Source organism: Callospermophilus lateralis, chromosome 1 (genome assembly GCF_048772815.1).
Source record: "Callospermophilus lateralis isolate mCalLat2 chromosome 1, mCalLat2.hap1, whole genome shotgun sequence".
NCBI lineage: Eukaryota > Metazoa > Chordata > Mammalia > Rodentia > Sciuridae > Callospermophilus > Callospermophilus lateralis.
The window spans coordinates 155,570,655-155,595,236 of NC_135305.1; the positions used below are offsets into that span (position 1 = coordinate 155,570,655).

At 44.3% G+C, this 24,582-nt stretch overlaps 1 protein-coding gene across 2 annotated transcripts; it reads right to left on the minus strand.

The window, feature by feature from the left end:
- Positions 1-675: 675 nt before the first annotated feature.
- Wsb2 (WD repeat and SOCS box containing 2) lies at positions 676-23,433 on the minus strand. 2 transcript variants are annotated; one of them, XM_076854559.2, is made up of 9 exons: positions 23,327-23,433; positions 16,552-16,720; positions 7,869-8,113; positions 7,576-7,707; positions 5,196-5,296; positions 3,740-3,912; positions 2,984-3,094; positions 2,756-2,863; positions 676-2,087 (listed from the first exon to the last, which is right to left on the minus strand). In XM_076854559.2, exons 1-9 carry the CDS (start codon positions 23,337-23,339, stop codon positions 1,925-1,927), a joined length of 1,215 nt encoding a protein of 404 aa, XP_076710674.2. In that variant the 5' UTR covers positions 23,340-23,433; the 3' UTR covers positions 676-1,924. The 2 variants fall into 2 exon arrangements, with proteins under 2 accessions (XP_076710674.2, XP_076710589.2); XM_076854474.2 differs by lacking the exon at positions 23,327-23,433 and having other exon boundaries at positions 16,552-16,754.
- Positions 23,434-24,582: the final 1,149 nt, after the last annotated feature.

Sequence of the window (24,582 nt, forward strand, 5' to 3'; positions counted from 1 at the left end):
TTGGGCTGGACTAGCAACACGCCCTGCACTACTCCAGTGATGCTGGGCAGCAGCAGGGCTGCAGCTCCCACCAGCCTCAATATCATAAGGGGAAACAACTGCCACCCTCCCATGTGCTGCTGAGCTGTTCAGCCTATCGCTTGTGTGAAAAACCTCTGATGTGGGTATTCCCAAATTAAAATGGGTTTATGGAGATGCGGCCCCGTGGTAAGCTGAGGAGCATCTGACATCAAAAGGGACAAGTAGGTTGGTTATCCCTCCATCTAGATGGCTCACTAGCAGTTTGAAGCTATTAGCCAAGTGGGCCCCAAGGAAACAAAACCCCCCCAGGGCTTCCCAGGGCCCTCTCTCTTATACTTCAAGATGGTCATGAAACGAAAAGGTTACCAGCCCATTCCTGCCCCTCCCACTGTACTGCTTGTTCTAAAAGGTGATTGTTAAATTTTATTGTTTCTCAGTCCTGGGGACTGAACCCAGATGTAGTCTAATACTGAGCTCTATCATCAGCCCTTTTTAAAAATTTTGAGATGGTCTAAGTTGCCACAAACCTGGCCTCAAACTTTCCATCCTCCCGTCTCAGCCCTCTGAGTAGCTGAGCTTACAGGGGTGTGCCACCATACCCAACTGATTCTTTTTTCTTAATGTGGGAGGAAAAAAAGAAACAGAGCCAAAAGCTTTTGTTTTTGTTTTTTTCTTCAATGAAAGCCTTATTTTGAAATGTTTTTTCTTCAAGCAATGAAGGTGGTAGAGGAGATTCCTCTGTCTCATTAAGTTGTTACGCTGCCTCCATAAAGGATCAATTAAGAAAGCCAAAGAATAAGATGTTGCATTTCTTTCAAAATAATTTAAAATATATTAGATTTTCCTAAGGCAGATTTTGTCGGAATAAGGTGTCTTGATTAGATAGGTACATGCCACTGAGGGAGAACAGTACTTTTAAGGAGCTATTTTTGTTGGGTAGTTGAAACTGACTAATGAGTCTGATGAGGTCAAGCAGCAAAGACAGATGTTGTACATAGAGTATAAGCTGAAGTGCTGACAACACCAGTTCTTTACACAACGAAGACACATCTTCACCACTGTTCCATTTCAGTACTCTGGTTTTTAGATACGATTGAGAAAAACACAGTTGTACCTTAACATCTGTTTAGAAAATACAAATAAATATGATGCTAATAAATGGCCAACAACTGATAGCTCAGTAGCCATTTGAACAGTCATGCATTTAGGAACACATCCTCATATAATCTGACATACAAATTTGTCATCTCCTGCACATGCACACCATTGTTTAAAAAAATAATAATAAAAGAAACAGCCAATAATAGTGTTTGTTATCAGTCAGGAGCACAGCCTCTGATTTCGCCTGTTACTCAGGTAACACCTTATACCAAGTGCTCCATGGAAACTTGGTCCTGCTGATCAGAGGGAGCCTGAGGGAGGTAACTTGCCAATGTCAAAGCAGCTCTGAGCACAGCAGGAGGGGACATTAAACCATGCCACCACTGTACTGGGAACAAGGATGAGTATGCTACACAGCTCACATCCCAGCTGAGGGCACGTAAACCTTGCCGCCACTAAGGAGAGGCTCTAGCGGCCTACTTGAATCATCAAAACATCAATAACTGCACTTTGAATCAAAATGACTACAAGGAGCTCAATATTTGCTTTTCACAAGTGGACAAGATTTAAAGTAAGGCTCTGTCACTGCAGAAGTGGGATTTCCTCCTCTAAGATTGGCTTGCACACGCCATGGAGAAGATGACCCATGACCAGTCCATTGGGATCTAGTCTGCTACATTCTCTTCACAATCCCAAAGAATTTCTATTTCAACCCAAGAGCAGATGTTTGGCCCATTATTCCAGCTATTCCTTTGCCGGGAAGATTTATTCTGCTACAAGAAAACAAGATGTGCAGCATTGCTTAAAAAGTCCTGTACGTGAGGAATTCTTTCATTTTCTTGGGGATTGGCAGTGCTAGGACTTGGTAGGTTGTTAGGAAACTTCGAAGGGCTTTCCGGCATAAGTGCTTCAGTGAGGACAGGACTCTAGGAGCAGTCCAGAACTGGACATGGCCATCTCTTGTCCTGGAACAAAACAGACCAACAGGGTCAGAAAGACCTTGCTTTCATTGCAACGGATGTTTCTAATTTGACCTCAAGTAGCAAAATAGACTCCAGAAGGTGAAAGGCAAATCTGACTAGGAATGACTATGAAGGCTTTGATGCTGAGGAATGAGAGTTGCTGACAGGTTTCTAACACATTATGATGTTGCATGTGCCTGTGGCCCAGACCACTTGAGAGGCTGAGATGGGAGGATCACTTGAGCCCATGAATTTGAGGCCAGTCTTAGCAACACAACGAGACTTTATCAAATTCAGAAAACCCTCAAGACAGACATTTGACACCAGACACCATCTCTGTCAATAAAGACCTTTCAACAAGTTAGATCAAAAGTGGTAAGAGGGAAGAGTGTCACCTACCAAATCCAAGGAGTTAACCTGTAAGGTGATCTCTGTTATAAATCCTTTCCCATAAAAATTCTACATCATCCTAATTTGTGTTCCCTTGTAAACCTGGTCCACTGAATTGCAGATCTTTAAATACATTGTGGTTAAATATTAAAAGAGTAAATGATATATTGTCAGAATTGAATATTTGAATTTTACATATCTTGGATTTCTTTTCTTCCCTTAAAAACTACATGGCACATGCAGCATAAACTGCTCCCCATCTGCTCAGCTAACATACATACCCTGTGGCAATAACTCCACCATGTGGAAAAAACGTGCAGCAAAGTCCATTGGTCATGGGAGCAAATGCCACAGGAGCCTTCAGCTCCAGGGCCCAGATCCTGAGGAGCCTGGACAGGAGAGAGGGGTACAGTGACACACTAGCCAACCTGGGCCACACCAGGAGGGGCATGCTGCCACTACTTCCAAAAGCCTGCTCTGAGGCCTCCTAAAGGGAGTTCTCTCGTTACCTGTCATCTGCCACTGTCGCAAGGTACAGGCCTTCAGGAGAGAAGCACACGGATCTCAAGGAGCTCATGTGGACATCGCTGTCATCCATGGCAGGCTCAAGCTGGGTGTGGCTGCAGAAGTCAGAAACAGGACGGCAGGCTGGGTGTGGAGGCCAGCCTCCCCAAACACCCCTAGGCAGGAGACCAAACTGCTGTGCTCTGTGCCCTTATGGAAAATCTGGGATTCAGACTGGAAAAAAGGGCCCTTCAAAAGGCCCCAAGAGTCTTGGGGCTGAAGGGTTACTAGCACTTCCTTGTGCTAATTTTCTTATGCAAAGTAGGTCAGCTCTCACTTTAATGCCACAGTATAAACTGAAAATCTTTTTTAGGCTGAGATACATGATAATTATAGGACTACCTATTATTTGCTTCATAAAACAGAAAGACAAAAGGAAAAAGTAGACCAGGTTTGTAAGAACATGAAATTCATATTGGAAATTATGTTTTCAATCGGAGGATCTTTCTGAACTTGTTACTACAGTTATTAGTAAGTGGAATTTTGTCACTTTGAGGTTTCATAATGATGAATCCAAATTAGTACAGATGGCTTCCTAAACCCAGAGACTTGCAAACCCTGACAGCAAAGCACTGAGACACTGCGCCTTCTCATCTAGGCTGCTCTTCCTCACCCCAGGCTCCAAGAGGGACCTGTCTAATGCCAAGTAGGTTCTCATCAGCCACCTGACAAAGAAACCATAGCAGGGAATCAGTCCTTACTGGAGTGACCTCAGCCTCTCGCCAGTGTAGGGGTCCCACATAATCACGTTGGTATCATAAGAAGCTGTGACAAGCAAGGCAGAGTCTGGGGAGAAGTCACAGGAGACAACACTGCTTTGGTGGCCTTCTAGCTTCCGGATTAGTGTGTAGGACCGCATGCTCCAGAGGAAGACCTGTGGGGACGAACAGGGGCCTGGTGAGGGGCAGGAACCAAGCACCCAGGACTTGAACAGCAGTAAAAGGCACCAGAATCCCCTCTTCAGGCCCCATGGCCAGGTGAAACCATTCCGCCCTCCTCCTCCACAGCCTATCATCCAGGGGGAAACAAAGCAACGTACCTGAATTCATGAGGCACTGAGTGGGCATGGTCAGCTTGGTTGTCTTTATCTCCAGCCCTTTTTTTGAGATAGGGTCTCACTATGTTCCTGAGGCTGACTTTGAACTTGTAATCCTCCTGCCTCAGCCTCCCGAACAACTGGGATTATGCACCTGTGCCACCATGCCCCGCCCAAAGAGTATTCTTTAATAAGACTAAGCAAGCTAACCTGGAAGGCTGCCAGCTGAAATGGTCCCAGAGGCTTCTGAGCCCTGCTTGAAATAGGGTAGCATGTGCTGAGGAAGACTTGAGCCAAATACTACCTTGTTCCACTTAAAGCCAAAAATAGGGGTCAGAGATGAACTCTGGACCACCCCACAAAGCAGTGACACCCTGATGACATTTTACACCCATACCTTTCTTAGAGAACCCATGGGAATATACCATGACTTTCTGACCTACCTTATCATTTCCACCCTAAGAATCATTAAAAGTAGCATTTTGTTTTCTCTCCTTTAAGAAAACTCTCATTTTAACATAGTCTCACACCTCAAGTGGGCAACCACCTGGGTAGGATCAATAGCAGACCCTTAACCTAACTTTCTGTCAGTTACAGCAAGGGTTCAACACACATGCAAAACCTAAACAGACGCAAATCACCAAAGGCTTGTTCTTGAGATTCTAATGCCTTTTCTTTTTTTTCTTTTTTTTTTTTTTAACAACAGAATTAAAGGACAAAGTTCAACAATAAAAGTACCTGACCATGTCATCAGCTGAATTCAAAATCCTAGATAAATTCAAACTAGATGATTCAAAGGAAATCTGGATCCAGATGTAGGTTGCAATTTTTAAATCTTAGGATCCAAAGGGAAAAGTGATCCAACAAGCACCCATTCTCTATTTTGTAAAGGCAAACCACCCCTCAGACCTACTTCCGAACCTTCCACTTCTTGGTCCACATCAGGGTGCCGAGAGTAGCGTGTGTGGGGGGGTGCCAGCCCATCAGCATGCTTTCCTGCTGAGGCCAGCCAGCCGGCAGGTGGATTTTGGCTCTCACACACACAGAGCCAGTGCTTCAGACCCCTATTTCTCAATGAACTGAAGCAGTAGAGGAAATGGCACCCAGTGTTGGAGGCTTACCGACTTCTCTCCAGCTGCGGAGCACAGCATACTGCAGTCAGGGGAGATGGAGCAGCAGTAAACCCACTGGAGGTGACCTGATAACACCTGAATTTGTTTACCTGGCAAAGAAGAGAAACAAACAGTAAGCCACCCTGCAGAACAATGGAGAAGGGAGGCAGAAGTACTAGTAGTAATGGCCCAGCACCCAATACATCATCCAGTACTCTCAAGACTGGGCCCAAAGGCTTTGCTGAGAAGGAACTATGTCCAACTTTCATTTAAACGTGTAAACAGAAAAGAAGAAAAATAAAACAGCTGCAATCTATTAATATGATATTCTAATGGCCAAGGGAATTCATGGAACCACATAAATCTAGGGAAAAGGGTGAACATAGATCTAACACCTTTTCATAGCAGAAATCCTTCTCTTCAGGTTCCCAACCACCTCAAGTGCTCTGAAGCCTCCTTCCCAACTGACAGTGCTTATCTTCAACTCTCTGTTTAACCTCCATAATGGCTTCCCTCTGGTCCTACGTTGTCTGCTGGAGAAGGGGTGAGGTATGGAGTAATTACAGGCATAAGCTCTGGAGTCAGATGACTCGGGTTTCAATGCCACCCGGCTCCGCTGCGTACTCAGTTCAGAAGTCCAGTGACTCACGCAATCTCTCCAGGTCTTGGCTTTTGGAAAAAACCTAATGCCCAGGCATAGGGGAGTGGATGAATTAATGGGGTATATCTAGTCTGTTAATGTGGATGGAATTAGACAGACTTTTCTATGGGGTAATGTTTAATGAAAAAAAGCAAGATGCATAGAAATGGAAGGCGGAAATTAACAGTGGGGAAATGTAACAGTGGTCTGTTCACCTTCTGAATATAGCCCTCACTGCTCTAAGGTTTAGTCTTTAAATTTTTTTTTTCTCTTTTCTCCCCTCTCCCCCTCCCTAACAAGTTTAAGAGACAGTGTTCTCTTTTCTTCCCCTGGTTAACTGCCCTGGGACACACCACTACAGGAAGGGGATGCCAACATGCCATCAGGGGGCCTGGGACCCCTACCAAAGCATACCTGGAATGTAACCCTTGAAGAGTTTCTTTAAAACCCCTCTGTCCCTTGTGATTGAGAGTCACAGCCTTTAGGACAGAAGTCCCCCGGTGTTTCTTCTTTACTACCAAAGCAATAAACCTTCTTTTTCCTTTTTCTCAAAAACAAAACAAAAAGCAAGATGCAGAAAAAATGGGAAGCATATGATCCATTTTTGTGAAACAATGGTCTCCAACACCCATGGATGTAAGTCATGTATGCAGGATTATGTAAGTATAGAAAAAATTACAGAAAGCTATGTAAGTAGGTTCTTAACGTGGGTTACCAGATTGCAAAGGAAGAGAGGAGGACACACAAGAGGGAAGACAGGAGAAAATGGGAAGGAGAAAGCCAAGCAAAGGAAAAAATACAAGAATTTTTATAAACCCATATGTGGTCATATTTAGGAATTTATGAAGTTTTTATGCACATGCAGATATGTACAAGTTAATACTTTTAGAGTGGGTTATGGCCTCTTCAGCCGCCACATCCAAGTGCTGAGAACAGAAGGCGTTAAGGGAATCACGTCAGCAGGGCAGATCCCTGGAGCCCCACCTCAACGTCCCCTTTCTCAGGAAGCCCTAGTCGTGGCCTGCACTGCTCTCAGTCATGCTTACCTAGCCCTTCCTTCTCTCCAAGCCAGCATGGGATTCCCCAAGTCACTCTCTAGTCCCTCCCGGGACAGCAAGCTGCCGGGGTAAAGCCCTGCTGTGTTGTATATTTCAGTAGGGCAACACCACTCCATGGGGTCTCGTGGGAGCCAGAAACCTGTTTTTTTTCTTTCTTTCTTTTTTTTTTTTTTAAACATACCAAGCATAGACATGCTTTTAATATATCAATGTTCTGTCAGCCCTCTGTGCTCCCGACACTTACAGATTTAACTATCACGGATGAAAAATTTTTTTAGTTGTGTTTGTACTGAACACATACAGATCATTTTTCCTGTCATTAGAGTGAAGCCACCATTTCCCTTACTGTATTAGGCATTCTAAGTCACCTAGACACAGTTTCAAGCATAGTGTATTGGTTATATGAAATACTATGCTATTTCATAGAGACTTGAACAACCACAGTTTTGGGTATCCACAGGGGTCCTGAAACTTGTTCCTTTGATAACTGAGGGATGACTGTACTGTATTTCTTTGGTTTAGGACATCTTTGGGACAAGAAGGGTAATTAGGAAGAGAATGTCTCCTTAGAAGGCAATAACAGAAAAAAGTGTTGAAAAACCATTCTAGATAAAAATAGCATTGGTGAGGTTGAGAAAGGAGCAGATACATTATTTCTGGAGTCTTCAAGTTAGTTTAACCACCTCCCTACCATGTTTATTCAGGTCCCAGATGCGAAGAGTCTTGTCCCGTGATGCAGAGACCAAAATCAAACTGCCATTGGGTGTGAAGCTCAGATCTCTCACAACGTCTTGGTGGCCAGAAAGATTCAAAAGCAGAAGCCCTGAAAGGGGAGCAGAGGACTCAGTCAGCAGGAGAGGAGCACCCAGACTGCCCATCACCCTACACCCCAGGACAACTGGGGACCTGACAGGAACGGGTCATGAACATGCCTCTTGAACATAAACATGCCTGAACATCTTGTGCCAGCCAGAAAAGACCTACCTGTCTGCACCTCCCAAATCTTGATCTGTCCATCATTAAGCCCTGTGGCAAGGATTAGGCAAGAGATGTCTGGCACTTGGGGGTGGTGGCGTGCCCAGAGCTTCCTGCTGGGTGGAGAAGGCCATGGGCTGAAGGCCAAACCCCAAACAATCTGACCACAGTCCAGTGTCTTCTCTTTTGGGCTCCCTCGTCCTTTTGTATCATTTTTGCTGCTTCGGCTTTTGGCTTCGAACCCTTTAGGGATGCTGGAGAAAGCAAAGATTGGAGTCTAAAATTGTTACCAAGTCAATCACCTTGTCATCCTGGGACAGTAACACTCGATTAAAGTCCTAGAAAGAAATGTTGGCTTTTAGTAAATTCCAGTGTGACTTTGTGTCATTTTGGAACTCATGTAATAGAAGCTTCACTGGCCTTTTCTCAGTTCACTTGGCAACAGCCCTGCAATGGGGTGACCTGCCGTATGGGATAACTAGATCACAGATGCTCCTGGGAGCCGCACACTTGCTCAGAAAGTTCTCCTGGGTTTTGGTGCGTGGAAAGAAACATGTACTCCATTTTTCCCATGAGAGAGCATACTTATACCATAGGTCTGGAACCAGGACAGACAGAATTAGAGCCTGAACACCAGCAAACATGTCCCCTTCTATCATCTCAGAAGTCCTCAAGGAGTTGGGAAATAAACCTGTCTGGCCAACAGTTTGTTTAGCAGATGTTGATTTCCACCTTCATCAGTAATAAGGCTCTTCCTTATTTCCACCTTCACTAATCAATAATAAAGTTCTTCTAGGTACTTCCTGGTGGGACATCCAGGACAAGAAGCAACCAGAAGAGTAGTCAACAAACAGAAAGAACCACAGAACTGCTCACAGAGATACCTCAGGAAGATCTCCTGGCCCGAGCCCCTCCTTTACATTCTTCTCCTTTTATATCCTCCCTCTGTTCCGGGTAACTGAAGCTCACTCCCTGAGTCACTGGGCCCTGCCCACCTCTACGCCCAGCAGACAAAGTCTCAAAGTAGACAGGTCTGGGATTTGGCCTGAGAACAGTTTACTATTTGCAACACACCTTTAGTAAATCCTGCTTTTCTGGGTGACCATGACCAACTCGTGTCCAGCCACTGGGGGAGATGGAGAGAATGCCAGGCCCAGCGTAATCTGACATACTTCAGCAAGGAATCCTACACTCAGAGTATCTATGCCCGGACCTCTATTCCACGCTTTCCCAGAGGTTCTGAGCAAATCACACTTCTGTCAACTGTATGGTAAAATCAGAAATTTTACCAAGCTCACCTGGAAAATAAGAAGGAAGGAGCCGAGCAAGTGTGGGCTAAATCAGAGGCTGGCAAACTGTGCCCAGGCCAGCAGTCTGTTTTTGTTTTAACTCTTTCAACAATCCCTTAAGTTCTCAATTTTTAAAAAATTATGGTCTATTTAACAAATAAAAATTGAATATATTTACAATGTATAATATAAACATGTATACAAGGTAGAGCGATTAAATCAAGCTCATTAACATATCCTTCACTTCACAAACTTTTTTTCCTCCTGAGAATACTTAAGATATACTCTTATAGCAATTTTTCAAATATAAATTATTAAATATTGTGTCCATGCTGTACCAGAACTCATCCCACTTAACCCAAACTCTGCAGCCTTGACCCAAATCCCCACCCCTCCCGGTCACCAGAGGGCCGCCCCCCACTCTGCTTCTAGGAGTTCTACATTTTTAGATTCCACACATAAAGGTGCTTGGTATTTGTCCTTCTGTGCCCAGCTTACTTCATTTAGCATAATGTCCTTCACATTTATCAATGTTGTGAAAATGACTAGATTTAGTTTTGTAAATAAAAGTTTTACTGGAACCCTGCCATTGTCACTTGTGCACATATTGCTACACGGCAGAACTGAACAATCCTGACAGACTTCGTGGCCCATGAAGCCTAAAATATTTACCATTTGGGCCTTTCCAGAAAATGTTTGTTGGCCTCTGGTCTAAATGGCCAAATGAGGCTGAAAATGTGTTTTTCTGGCTAAACAATCTGAATGCAACCAATGTCTTTTCAGCTGATCCTGCCCTTTCCCTATGAGGCCCTCCTTGCCTGTCCACGCTAACCAGACCTACCTGGCCATGGTGCAGGTGAGTGGCACCTTGAGAGGAACTATAAAAGCAGGCCATGGGAAGAACGTCACAGAAGAGCTTGGAAGGTATGTTTTATCTTTTATAAAATTAGGATTTCTGTATTTGAATTAATTTATTTCTGTATTTGATTTCTGTAACTACTTTATTCAAAATGTATTAAGACACATTTCCAAATTATTTCATTTTAATATTATAAATTGAGTGTTTCTAGAAAGAGGGTCATGAACCACTTAACAAAAGAGAAACGTGCTGAGAACTGCTCAGTTAGGAGACTCTGTTCTTGTGCCATCAACAGTTACAATGTCACTAGGCAAATCAACCTTTTGGGCACCTGCTGGGTGGTTTTAGCTCAATGCACTTCTAACACTAAATCTAAGGAGATAGCCTTGGATCCCACAGGTTGAGGGCTCAGTCTCCAAGAACTTCCCTGTCTGCTACAGATGCTACTCCAAGTCCCAGGATGTTTTCCTTGTGCTTCTGACCCACTGGCTATAAATGAAGGTTCCTTTCCACGACGCCCTCCTCAGATTAAATTAATTGCCAACATGTGGTCTTTCACTGACCAAAACACTGTTAAGCAGGGCAGCACTGTATTCAAATTCTTGCTGTATGAGTAGAGCTATTAACTTTCCCAGGCTCACAAAGTCAAGGGCAGAACTGAAATTAGAACTCAAGTCTTGGGGCTAGGGAAGGAGCTCAGCTGGTAGAATGCTTGCCTCTCATGCACAAGGCCCTGGGTTCAATCCCCAATACCGCAAAATAAAAAGAAAGAACTCAAGTCTTGGGTGTCTTGGGTGAGTATTCAACAAATATTTAGGTATAGAGTGCATGAGAGGTAGGAGGTGGGAGCATGGGAAGGGGCTGCTGATGGGAAGGGAGAGTCATTAACAGAACTTAGCTTAGCTTCACCTGAAAAGAAAGCTTCCCAAACCTTTTGGTTAAGGTGATTATTTGGCTCAATACTTAAAGCAATTCCTAATTTTTTAATGCATTACAATCTTAAGCATGTAAATGCCCCAGATCCTTCCTCTCCTGGATTGAATCCAGAGGTGCTCTACCACTGAGCTACATTCCCAGCTCTTTTATTTTTTAAGACAGGGTCTCGCTAAATTGCCTAGGCTGGCCATTAATTTTTGATCTTTCTGCTCAGCCTCCTGAGTAGCTGGGATTACAGGGACAAGCCAGTATGCCCTGCTCCAGATTCCCACTTTTATTTTTTGTATCAGGGATTGAACCCAGGTTGCTTAACCACTGAGCTAAATCCCCAACCCTGTAATAATTTTTTTTTTTTTTTGAGACAGGGTCTTGCTAAATTGCCGAGGCTGGCTTTGAATTTGTGATCCTCCTGCCTCAGCCTCCTGAGTCACTGGGATTATAGGCTGTACCACTGGACCTGATTCCCACTTTTAAAGGTCTTTTAAAACAACAATTACAGGCTGGGGTTGTGGCTCAGTGGTAGAGCACTCGCCTCTCACGTGTGAGACCCTGGGTTCGATCCTCAGCACCACATAAAAATAAATAAACAAAATAAAGATATTGTGCCCATATAACTAAAAAAAATTTTTTTTAATCACTTCAAGTTATAGTAGAGAAATATGGGAAGATCTGGAAATGAAACTAATAAAAATTATCCACAATTAGTATTCTAAACATTTCACTACAGATTTTAATTTATGTGTACACTCATATTTTTTAAAAAAATAAATTTGGGATAATATTGCACATACAGTTTTATAGTCTGCTTTCTTCAACAAGCCTTATGTCATGTATTTCCTCAGGTTATTATTCTTCAAGGTGTTTGATTTCCCCCAAAAAACAGGTAAGTTCTCATTTAACATATTAATACTTTTCTCACTACATTAAATAATAAATATACAAAAGGGTTAATATTAAATGACTTTTTCCATTTCCCTTTAGTTAATACTGAAAGAATACATTTACCTAGAGTAATGAACATATTTAAATATATCTAATTTGGGGGTAAACAACAGATTTTCTATTTTATTCTTTTTTCAAAAAAAAAAAAAAACTTTCAGACAATAAATTGACATCAGACTTAAGTCTAGATACAAAGGAGAGTCCCCTGCATTTGGAGTGGGAGGTCAATTAACAATAAATATCCTCGCCATTACTAGTAAACTGACCACAGAAGAACTGAAGATCATGATTACAAATATGATAACTTTAATGACTTTACAAATATATGGAAATGTCATAATTAACCATCCTTTATTACTAAATCTTAAGGTACCTCTGATTTTTTTCACTATTAATTTCATGATGAAAACCAGCACATGTAAATAGGTAACCCCAGGTTCTGAGATTCCTAATAGTAAGAAGAACTTGTGTGTGTGTGGTGGTGGTGGTGGGGGGGATACCAGGGATTGGACCCAGGACCTGACCCCCTACCACTAAGTCACATCCCCAGCCCACCAGGAGACCATTTTTAAGGTCTTGTCAAATCGCCTTCCTTCCAGAAACTGCACAAGTTTACCCCTCTGAAGGTACAGGGGGGGAAAAAAAATCAGTCATTTTTTCCATATATTCTTTTTGGGTTTTTCCCCTAGTTATACATGGATACAATATCCTGGGGCTGGGGATGTGGCTCAAGCAGTAGCGCACTCGCCTGGCATGTGTGCGGCCCGGGTTCAATCCTCAGCACCACATACAAACAAAGATATTGTGTCCGCCAAAAACTAAAAAATAAATATTAAAATTCTCTCTCTCAAAAAAAAAAAAAAAAAAAAAAGCAGTTCTTTGATAAGTGCAGAAAAATTTAAAAAAAAAAAAATCTTTATTTTGTTTACCCCAGCCCCCTCCTATATTCTCAACATAGAAGACTTCTGTGGCCAAACATGGGGGCTTTTCCCCACACATAAGCAAGCAATTCTGCAGCAGGCACCTGCTGGGTGGTTTTAGCTCAATGCACTTCTAACACTAAATCTAAGGAGGAGATAGCCTTGGATCCCACAGGTTGAGGGCCCAGTCCCCAAGAACTTCCCTTTCTGCTACAGATGTCTACTCCAAGTCCCAGGTTGTTTCCCCTGTGCTTCTGACCCATTGGCTACAAATGAAGGTTCGTTTCCATGACCCCTCCTCAGATTCAATAAATCTGTTAGAGCAGCAGACAGACCTCAGGAAAATGCCTTACTTAAATTTTTACCTGTTTATTATAAAGAATACCAGTAACAGTGGAAGAGATGCACAGAGCAATGCATATAGGAAGGAGCACAAAGACTCCACACCCTCCCCAGGGCCATCAACTTGCAAGGAACTTCCAAGTATTCACTTATCTAACTCTGAACCCAGTCCTTTTTGGGTTTGATAGAAGCTTCATTGCATAAGCATGGTTAATTACATCATCAGCCAGTGGCAATCAACATCACCTTCAGCCCCTTTCCCTTTCTTTGCAAGTTGGGGATGAAAGTCCTGCCTTGCTCTCTCTGGTGACCAGCCTCCATCCCAAAGTACCTAGGGACAGCCAGACAACAATCAACTCAACAGCACACAAAAAGACACTTATCACTGTGGAGATCCCAAGGATTTGAAGAGCTTTGTGCCAGGAAATGGAAACTGGTAATGTCAACAAAGTATCAATAATAATCACAGTATCACACTCTTCAACCCTAGCAGTGTGCAGATTCTTCTGGCAAACTCTTGTCAGCATCACATACTGTTAGAAAAACAAGTTTCAGACTGAATTATTACAAAACTTAAATCTAACCTGCAATTATAAGAAATGCCTAAAGCAGGCCTAGTGTGGTGGCACAGGCCTGTAATCCCAGTTGCTGGGGAGACTGAGGCAAGAGAATCACCAGTTCAAAGCCAGCCTCAGCAATGGTGAGGCATTAAGCAACTCAGGGAGACCTGTCTCTAATACAAAACAGGGCTGGGGATGTGGCTCAGTGGTCAAGTGCCCCTGAGTTCAATCTCCAGTAACCACCCCCCCCACACACACAAAGGCAGCAATTCAGTAAGGCCCCAAGCAACTTAGTGAGATCCTGTCTCTAAATAAAATACACAAAAGGGCTGGCCATGAGGCTCAGTGGTTAAGCCCCCTGGGTTCAATTCTCAGTACAAAAAAAAAAGTCTAAATGAGACCCCAAGAACTGGCTGAATTGATTGTACTTCAGAATTCAGAATTCTTGGCCTCTAGCTCAGTGTCAGGCAAATAATTGAAACAAAAGTTCCCAGAATAAATAAGTGCAGACATAGAGTGGCCCCAAGACACACAAAAAGGTACAAATATATCCAACATAATGCCCTACATAACATTTCCTGGGATCTGACTGTTCCAGATAAAGAAAAACTTTTTTTTTTTTTTTTTTTTTGGTAACCAACTGATCCAGATTTGCAAAGCAATTGTATTTCTTTTTCTTTTTTTTTTTTTTATGTTTTTTTTTTTATTTTTTCATCTTCCATACATTTGATTTAAATGAGTTATGCATTTCCATTTTTACCCCAAATACAGATTGCAGAATCATATCAGTTACACATTCACAATGCTTACATAATACCATATTAGTGACTGTTGTATTCTGCTGACTTTCCTATCCCCTACTATCCCCCCTCCCCTCCCCTCTCATCTTCCCTCTCTATCTCATCTGTTGTTGTTCCATTCTCTCCCTTCCCCCCCTTTCCCCTCACAACCTTGTATATGTGATTTCATATAGAAATGAGGGTGTCCTTCCGTTTCCATGCACTTTCCCTTCTCTCTCCCTTTCCCTCCTATCACTCGTCTCAGTTTAATGTTAATATTTTCCTCATGCTCTTTTCCTCTGTTCAGTTCTAGTTGCTCTCCTTAAATCAAAGAAGACATTTGGCATTTGTTTTTTAAGGATTGACTAGCTTCACTTAGTATAATCTGCTCTAAGCCATCCACTTCCCTGAAAATTCAATGATTTTGTCATTTTTTATTGCTGCATAATACTCCATTGTGTATAGATGCCACATTTTTTTTATCCATTCATCTATTGAAGGGCATCTGGGTTGGTTCCACAGTCTGGCTATTGTGAATTGTGCTGCTATGAACATGGATGTGGCAGTATCCCTATAGCATGCTCTTTTAAGGTCCTCAGGGAATAGTCCGAGGAGGGCGATAGCTGGGTCAAATGGTGGTTCCATTCCCAGCTTTCCCAGGAATCTCCATACTGCTTTCCATATTGGCTGCACCCTTTTGCAGTCCCACCAGCAATGTACAAGTGTACCCTTTTCCCCACATCCTCGCCAGCACTTATTGTTGTTTGACTTCCTAATGGCTGCCAATCTTACTGGAGTGAGATGGTATCTTAGGGTGGTTTTGATTTGCATTTCTCTGACTGCTAGAGAAGGTGAGCATTTTTTCATGTACTTATTAATTGACTGTATGTCTTCTTCTGAGAAGTGTCTGTTCAGGTCCCTGGCCCATTTGTTGATTGGGTTATTTGTTATCTTATTGTTTAATTTTTTGAGTTCTTTGTATATTCTGGAAATTAGGGCTCTATCTGAAGTGTGAGGAGTAAAGATTTGTTCCCAGGATGTAGGCTCCCTATTTACTTCCAGATAAAGAAAAACTTTAGCATGAGAAACTTAACCAACAAAGAAAAACATTCAATTTTAAAATGGTCTAAAGATCTAAACAGATATTTCTCCAATGAAGATGTACAAACGGCCAAAAAGCACGCGAGAAGGTGCTAAACACCAGTAACTACCAGGGAAATGCAAATTAAAACCACTGGCATTCAATTTCACTCTCATTAGGATGCTCTGCTGAAATCAAAAAGACTACAAGTGCTGGTGAGGATGCAGAGAACTGGAATCTGAAAGCACAGTTGGCAGGATTGAAAATGGTGCCACCACTTTAGAAAACAGTCTGGCACTTCCTCAGTTAAAGATTGAAAACACATGCCCACACGAAAACTGTACCCGCAACACTATTCATAATAGTCAAAAAAGAGAAAAGGAAAAAAAAAAATCTAAATGTCCATCAATCAATGAAAAACGTATAAACAAAATTTGTTATCTCTATACCATACAATAATTATTTGGCAAATGGAGATGTACTGATACATACTACATTATGAACTATGAAACATTATACTATGAGAAGCTGGTCAAAAAAGCCACATATTCTAAGATTCTACTAATAAGAAACATCCACAATAGGTAGATACAGAACAATAGTAGTTGCCAGGGACTGGAGGTGTCTCCTGCAGCAAGTACAAGATATCTAAGGTAAAGAAAAACTTGAATATGATTATGGATGCACTAAAAGCCACCATATTGTACACTTTAAATGGGTGAATTGTATGGGGTATAAATTACGTCTCAATAAAGTTAAGAAAAAGCGTGGGGTTACAACAACCTTGACAGAACTGAATTTTCCACTCACAGGATGTTGGGGTTCTGCGAACTCCAGTGATAATTCCTGAACCATGATAACTCCTGAACCGTTCAGCCTTTTTCCCTCTGCTGTTTTTGCACAGGGAGTAAGAAAAGGGAGTAAAAAGAAAGGGGAGTAAGTTGGGAAAGTGCCCTTATTTCTTTGGGTACAAGGAGTACTTACAACTGCTCCTCCAGTGGCCAAGGGATCAGCTTGACGATGCAATGTCCTTGAGACCAGGCAAACCAGGAGCCATCTGGGGAGAAGGCGACACTCCAGGTTTCACAGCTCGACTTCCAATCAAATTGGTGGGGGCGCCCGGGCTTGAGTTCTGCCAGCAGCAGTGGTTCCTCTGTGGCAGGAGACAGCATGCTTCAAAAACACTTTCACACCCTGGAGGGCCTCAAGGAAGCTGCATTCTTCAAGAATGTGGGGAACACTATGGATTCCCAGAGGGAGTTGTCATTTAAACGACCTAGGGTAATAAGTGACCACAGGCCACATTCCATCAGGGTTACTCAGTCCCATCCCTCCCAGTTGCCAATTAACCATGACTCAAGAGTCACCTTTAGGAGGGTGAACTCACTGAATGGAGGCCTCATTTTCCTATGAATGCCTGAGCAGGAAGAAGGCAGGAGGCATCCAGGCCAGGGCTATGTTGGATGATGCAAAAATAGATATGTTAGCCATGCTAGATGGTTCCACCACAGCAAGGCCACCAATGTGTTTCAGGTCTCCTCAAATAACCTAATCTTGGGGAAAGGTATGGAGTATGGCAAGGCTCATTCCCAGCACTCCCCCATCAGGAAAGCTAAGCTCCCGCAGCCCTTGCCCTGGCTTTTCTTGCTCAGATCTATTGGTTAAGCCTTCCCTATCTCCTTTAACCCAGATCTTTCACAAGTCTCCCAATCTTCCCACCCCTAGAGAGCCTGCCAGAGCTGAAAACATTCATCACACCACTTTCCCCTGCAAATACATTCCCAGACTCCCACCAGCCTACATAATACAAGCAGCTGAGCCCAGGCTTCTTCTAACACACCTAGGGCTGCCTCCTTTCCATTACACCTCTCGCACTGCAGGCCACACAAGTCTGCTAGACATTCCCTTTCAAGTTCACACCTAGACTTACAACTGAGACATCCTCCATTATCACAATACCCTGTTTAATTCTCTTCTGCAACCAGCATTTAACCACTCTCTTCCAATACCACCAAGATGATTTCATCTTTATTTCTCCCAGGGCCTCTTGTGAGGGTAGGTACTGCACAGGTACTTCTACATGGACTGAACTGCAACTCCTAGTTCAATCCTGTAATTCTGAAAGAAGATTCTCCATGGCTGATAAGGTCTGTAAGCTAAAGGCCTTCATAATGGATTTTCTGGCCACTAGCATCATGATACACGCTAAGAGAAAAAGTGAGTTCCATTTTGGATGAGGTCACTTCCGTATGTACATGTTCCACTTCAAGAGTTCCAGACCTTGAACTTTTATGGCTACAGATAAGATACTAACTTAAACCACCTGTTTTTTAAAAAATATTTTCTTAGTTGTAGATGGACATAATACCTTTTTTATTTATTTTTTTATGTGGTGCTGAGGATCGAACCCAGTACCCCACACATGCTAGACAAGCGCTGTACCACTAAGCCACAACCCCAGCCCCAAACAACCTATATTTTAAGCTCATCTTTTTAAGTCTTCCTACATTACCTCTCTGAAATCAGGATGTATTTTATAATAGACAACTTTTCTTAAATAGGCAGAATTTTTATTTTTCCTTTGTAGCTCTGGGGATTGAATCCAGGGCTTTGCAAATGATAGGTAAGACTCTACCACTAGCTATGTCTCCACCCTCCCTCTTTTTTGTATGTGTGGTGCTGGGGATTGAACCCAGGGCCTTAAGCACGCAAGGCAAGCACTCTACCAACTGAGCTATATTCCCAGCCCTTAATTTTATTTTTGAGACAGGGTCTCACTAAGTTTCCCAGGCTGACCTAGAGCTTGTGATCCTCCTGCTAAGTTAGCCTCCAGAGCAGCTGGGATTACAGGCCTGCACCACTCACACCCAGCGCAGTAAGCAATATCCTTTTTCTCGGCAGCACATAATGGAAATACAATCCAAGGTATCTTGAAATCAATGCAACACATGGTAAAGAAAAAACACATATACACACACATTTTTTCCAGTATATGTACCACAGGAAAAAAAAAAGGCTTTTGTTTTATAAAATCAATGTGGCTAAAAATTCTTTCTATAAATGTGATTTTAATAAATGATATCAGGCCTCTGTAAAGAGAACATTCATTCCTGGACGTCTTATGTAGAAATCTAGGCTTTCATATACTTGATCTGTCTAAATTGGTGTCTGTGCAGACCAAAGTTTTGTTTTGTTTTTGGTAATGGGGATTGAACCTCAGGGGGTCGGGGGAATGCTTAACCACTGAGTCACATCCCCAGCCTTTTTAAAAATTTTATTAGACAGGGTCTTGATGAGTTGCTAAGTGCCTCACTAAATTGCTGAGACTGACTTTGAACTCATTATCCTCCTGCCTCAGCCTCCCAAGCCACTGGGATTACAGAGCATGTGCCACTGGCCTGGCCTGAGGTCATTCTTCCTAGAAATTTGTGTGTGTGATCCCTTCCTTTGCACAATCCCATCTGTATGAATTCACTTTTGTGGATGTGATGTTCGTATGGTAAGAAGTCCCCTTGTATTCTAAATCCAACACAGGTCTCTTGATGGTATTCAGGAATTTGCCACCACTTTCTTCAATGATATTATTTTTAGATATTTTCTTATGGTGACATAAACCCTAATCTACTAATGTTTTTTTCATGTAGCCCAGGAGTTCCACTGGGGGTAATTTTGTCCCCTGAGGGCTTGTCACAGTGTCTGGAGACATTTTTAGTTGTCACCACTAAGGATGTCACATCTGTTATGTAGAGGCCAGGGATGCAGCTCAATATCCTACAGTGCATGGGACAGACACCCCCACAAAGTATTATCTGGCCCAAAATGTCAATAGTGCTGAGGTCCAGAAATACAGATATAGTCAAATTAAATGATACTGACTAGGGGCTGGGATTGTGGCTCAGCGGGGCCCTGGCATGCACAGGGCCCTGGGTTTGATCCTCAGCACCACATAAAAAAATGAATGGAATAAAGGTATTGTGTTCAACTGCAACTAATAAATAAATAAATGACACTGACTGATCTGGAAGAACATTTCAGTTGACCTGGAAGAAAATTCCTTTAATCCATCTGATCATGTTCATATTCGGTTCACTCCCTCTCCTAAATGCTCATTATCCATCCCCGTGACTATGTTCCACACACACAATCAAATAGGTTACGGTTACACTGATTTCTTCTACCTCCCTAGTCAAACCCATTAGCAAGTTCAGTCAAGTCTGTTTCCAGATTTGCCTAATCTACTTCAACCCATCTCTGTGGCTACTGTTCTAATACACCTGGCATCATCTCACCTGCCCACCAGGCCACCTTCCATCTGCTCTCCTTGTTTTCACATCATCCCTCCTCACTTCCCACTTCCTAGAACAAAATTCAAACTCCTGCCTGCTCTCAAAGTCCTGCATTACCTGGCCCCTGCCTCTCCTCTCCCTGCTACATCCAGGACCCTGGCCACCTACTGCCTGACTGTGCTCAGCTACCTGAGGGCCTTTGAACCAGCTACTCACTTGAGGATGCCTCTCTGTATCTGGTACCTCACCCCAATGACAACTCCTTCTGGAGTTCTCTGACCTTAGTCAACTTCACCACTTGATTGGCATGTCTCGCCCACTACCATCCTGTCCACTACACTGCAGGACCCTTTTTTATCCCCAGTGCTAGCAGAGTTCCTGGCAAACAGCAGGCAGTCTATAAATATTTAGTGAATAAATATACATGGTATAGCTCTTTAAATATAAACAAAACGAAGTCCCTTAAACTACTATGATGCTTTAAGACAAACATTTCACATGAAATCCTTCTTCAACATCAGCCTACTGAAAATGTACACACTATTTCTGTGATTTAGGAATTCAACCTCTCTTGCTATTTTGGTTCAGGAATTCAGGCGCTAAAAGAAGAAGAACCCAGTGACTCCTGTTAAGGAGTCTGAGCCCAAACTAAACTTGGCTACTGGAAAAGAAAACCATAATTAGTGCAGAACTTGAAAACAAAACAAAACAGAGCTGAGAGAACCAGCTTCATCTGGGATTGTACCTGCAGTGGCCCTTCTTGGTTTGAAACAGAGTTTTAACGGAAAAATATTGGATGTGTTTATAGTATACCACCCCGTGTTTTCACATACGGTGTGCGTTACATCACATACTTTCTTTTGTAATAAAGCACTTACAAATCTCTCAGCAATTTTCAAGCATTCAATCAAGAGTTCTTTATTAACTATAGTTACCTTAATGTACCACAGATCGTTCTGAACTTATTCCTCCTAAATTTTGTAACCTTTAACCAACATTTCCCTAATACCCGCCGATACATACACACACCTTTAAGGGTCTTCCAAATAAACAGTGGATATGTTTGGATAATCAGGTCAAATGGAAAGACATTTACTATGGATTCTCTTCCACACACAGGACTTAGCCTTAACAGATATCAGGAAACTCAGAGAATTTTCCTGCCTCAGGACCTTTGCATTAGCCATATCATGGGCCCGGGAAGATTTGCCTGGCTGTTCCATTATATCATAGGGAACTCCCTGTTTCTAAAGTAATCTTGTCATTTTCCTTTACCCATTTAATTTTCTGGTTAGTTATCACTATACTTTGACTGCTATCATGTATTTATTGTCTATCTTTTCCCCAACCCACCTCAACTTGCCTACCTCTCCACTGCTGTTGGGCTGCTCTGCGCAACACAGTAAGCACATGTAGTTACTGACCACTTAAAATGGGTAGCAAGTCTGGAGACAGGCTGTTCAGTATAAAATACACACCATATTTTGAAGACACAGTACAAAAAGACACTGAAATAATCCAATGATTTTTATTTGATTACATAAATGAATCAAATTGCAATGATAGTATTTAGATGTAGTGGACTGGATATAATTTTTAGATTAATTTCTTAAAAATTGTTTTCTTAAAAAAATGTGGCTATTACCAGAACTTTTAAAATTACCTATATGTATGTGGCTCTTATTTTATTTTCCTTTTTGGGCAACACTGGGAATTCAACCTGAGCCTCACATGTGCTAGGCAAGTGCTCTACCACTGAGCAACACCATCAGTCCTTTTTATTTTTTTGAGACAGATTCTCATTAAGTTGTCCAGGCTGGCCTCAAACTTGCACTCCTCCTGCTAATGCCTCCTGAATACCTGGGATTACAGAGTACATCACACTCTGCTCTGTACGTTATTTCTATTGGCCAGTAACAGCCTAGAGAATGCCTTGCACATAGTAGACACTCAATAAATGTTTTAATAAATAAATGAATTCAAACCATTGCTCTGAAGATTTCCACTATTGTCCGTTGTAATCCCTTTACAATATATTTTATTCAGTTTGAAAGCAACACAAAACTCTGACTTTAAAAAAAAACAAAACAAAAACAAAACAGTAGCTTGGCAGCTCTCGACAACTTTGACCACACTGGCAAACACAGCTGTCAATCAGTAGGAAAAACCTCAGAACTGGAAATGGATTCCTGTTAAAAAAAGGCAGGTTAGCTTCACAATGCCTTTCAGATTTAACTTAAGGAATCAATGGGAAAAACTGCTATAAAAAAGATACTCAAGACCCCGGAAAACAGTAATGGGCCATTTAAAAGGAGTTCTATGGGTAACACAATCACTGAAAAGAAAGCCCTTATCTAGATGGGAACTGGAAAAAGCTGCCTCTACACCTTTTTGACTGCCTGGCTCCAGCAAACAAAGAAATGTCACTTCCTAAATTAAAAAGTAACACCACCCCAGGGAAATCCTGGTTGGCAACCAACCCACCCACAATAACGAGCCACCAGCAACCAAAATGAAGACTGAACTTCAAGGCAAGATGCTCTCTGGAACAAATTCTGAGCCTTAGGCCTGGACCCCTTCTGAGAAGTTCCCTTAAGGAAACCGCTTTTAAATCTTCAGTTAAGGACTCTCAGAATAAATCTCAAATCCATCCTAAATTTCTGAATACATAGGGAACGGGGCAAGGAGGTTAGACCAGGTAAACCTAAGGGATGCGCCTGGGGTTTTGGCCTTTGTACAACCACCACACCTTTTCCACTGAGACGGGGTGTTCATCTGAACTGGATGAAAGTGCATCCAATATTCTGGCTTCCACTTTTTTTTCCTGATAGTAAGGGGTGTTAACAAGGACCGGGCAAGCACTGGACCTCATGGCTTTTCTAAACTTACATGATCCTAAGTGTCACTAGGGATCAGCATCCCCAGCCCCACCCCACCGAATTAACTCTCGGGAGGGAGCGGCTCGGCATGTAGTTATAACAGGGCCCCAATTCGTGGGAACAAGCAGGCCGGGAAGCACCCAACCACCCACCGAGGCGGGCACTATTATTATCCGTCGTTCAGGGACCAAACCGAGACGTGGGTTGGGGCCACGAGCGCGGCCGCCCAGCGTGGAGGGCGCAGAGCCGACTCCCACCCCGGCTGCGAACGCGTCAAGGGCCCCTGGGCAACCGCCCCCTGGGGGTCCGTCTAGGGCTCGGCGCTCCACACGGTCCCCGGGCTGGGGCTCCCAGGCCCAGCAGCCCGTCCGCCCAGGACCGGGCGACGGCAGGAGTCGGGTGGCGGCCACTGACAGCGAAAGTGAAACAAAGCTGGGCGCCGGCGCGCACCCCGCCGCCCGCCCCGCGCGCGCCGCCCAGGCCCCGCGCCCTCGCGCACCCGCCCGCCGCCAAGCCGCCGCGGGGTCCCCGCCCTCGCTGGGCAACGGGCCTCGTCTCCGCGCGGCGGGAGCGGGCGCGCCCGGCCCGACTCACCTCCGGCCTCCATGGAGGACGCGCGCTGTTCGCGCGGCAGGCGACGGGCGCCTCAGCCCCCTGGGCCGCTGGCCCTCATTCCGCCCCCGCGCCGCCCACCCCCGCGCCGGCTCCGGACCCGGCCCCCTCCCCGGCCCCGCCGCTGCCGCGCCCGCCGCCACCCGGAGAGGCCATCAGCTGCTTCCCGTCACATGGCGGCGGGCGCGGGCGGGGACGCGCGGGGGCGGGGCGGGCAGGATAACAGCGGGGGGTGGGGACGCGACGGAAGGAGACGGGGCGGGGCCGAGGGCGGGGCCGAGAGCGCGGCGGAAGGAGACGGGCCGGGGGCGGGGCCGAGCCGAGACCGCGTAAAACGAGCTGGCCGCGAGGGGTCGGCGTGGGACGGGGAGGAACGCGGGCGTGACCCGCTCTGTAGGCGGGCGTGTCGGGGTCGCGAACCGGGAGAAACCGGGCTGGGGGGCTCTCGAACTAGCTAAAACCTGCGTCGTGGGGTGGGGGTCGCAGGGAAAGGGGACGATGAGAGCTAGGGAAAGGCTGGGGGAAGCAGGGTCGGGGGCGTCGGGGAGGTGGGGGCGAGAGGCTGTTGGAGAGCGGGGTCTGGGGAATGCCGACGGGATATTGGGCGCGGGACCCAGGCGGAATGGCGTGGAGGACGGAAGCGGGGCCGGAGTGGAGATAGGGTGGTCGCGGAGCAGTGGGCCGAGGGTGGTACGGGAGGCGGGGTGCGGGGGTGAGAGCAGGTGCGAGGAGCTGAGCCCCCTCCCCCGAGTGTGTCACCTCGTCCGCCTTTTTTCTACCTAGCCTTAGGCACTGCCCCTTTGAGGTCAGTTGGCTCGCCTCTGGACATTAAGGAGCCCGGGGAGGAGTGAGGAAAGGAAACTGAAAAGACTATGTCCCCAATAGTCGTTGATGGCCTTGGAGTTTCTTACTGCGTCCAGCCAGTTTTAGTCTCCAAAATGCTCTCCACTTAAGGTTGCCGGCTTCTCTTTCGCCAGGTTTTCCCGCGGTTCCAGCGTTAACTTGGGTCAGTCTCCCTCCTTCCTATTACTCCCTCTTTTCCTTCTCGTCTAAAGTTATTTGCCTTTTAACCAGCCCTGGTTCCCGTGTTTTTAATTCGTGTTTTAATGTTTTTGGTTACTTTACCGGTGCCTATTTTGTGAACCCAGCCCGGTTCACCCCTCTTCCTTTTGCCCTCAAAAGGAGCATCACCTCTTCGCCCCATTTCTTCTCAGGCCACCCGGGTGACACCTGTGGTT

Bases quoted from the DNA above. Each gene is read 5' to 3' on its own strand.
- Wsb2 (XM_076854474.2), bottom strand. From the start codon at position 16,739: ATGCTGTCTCCTGCCACAGAGGAACCACTGCTGCTGGCAGAACTCAAG. The intron at 5,297-7,575 runs GTAGGGAGGTGG...CTTCTTTGCCAG, and splicing joins CTGGGACCTGAATAAACATG to GTAAACAAATTCAGGTGTTA. The intron at 2,088-2,755 runs GTATGTATGTTA...GTTTTGTTCCAG, and splicing joins GGTGGAGTTATTGCCACAGG to GACAAGAGATGGCCATGTCC.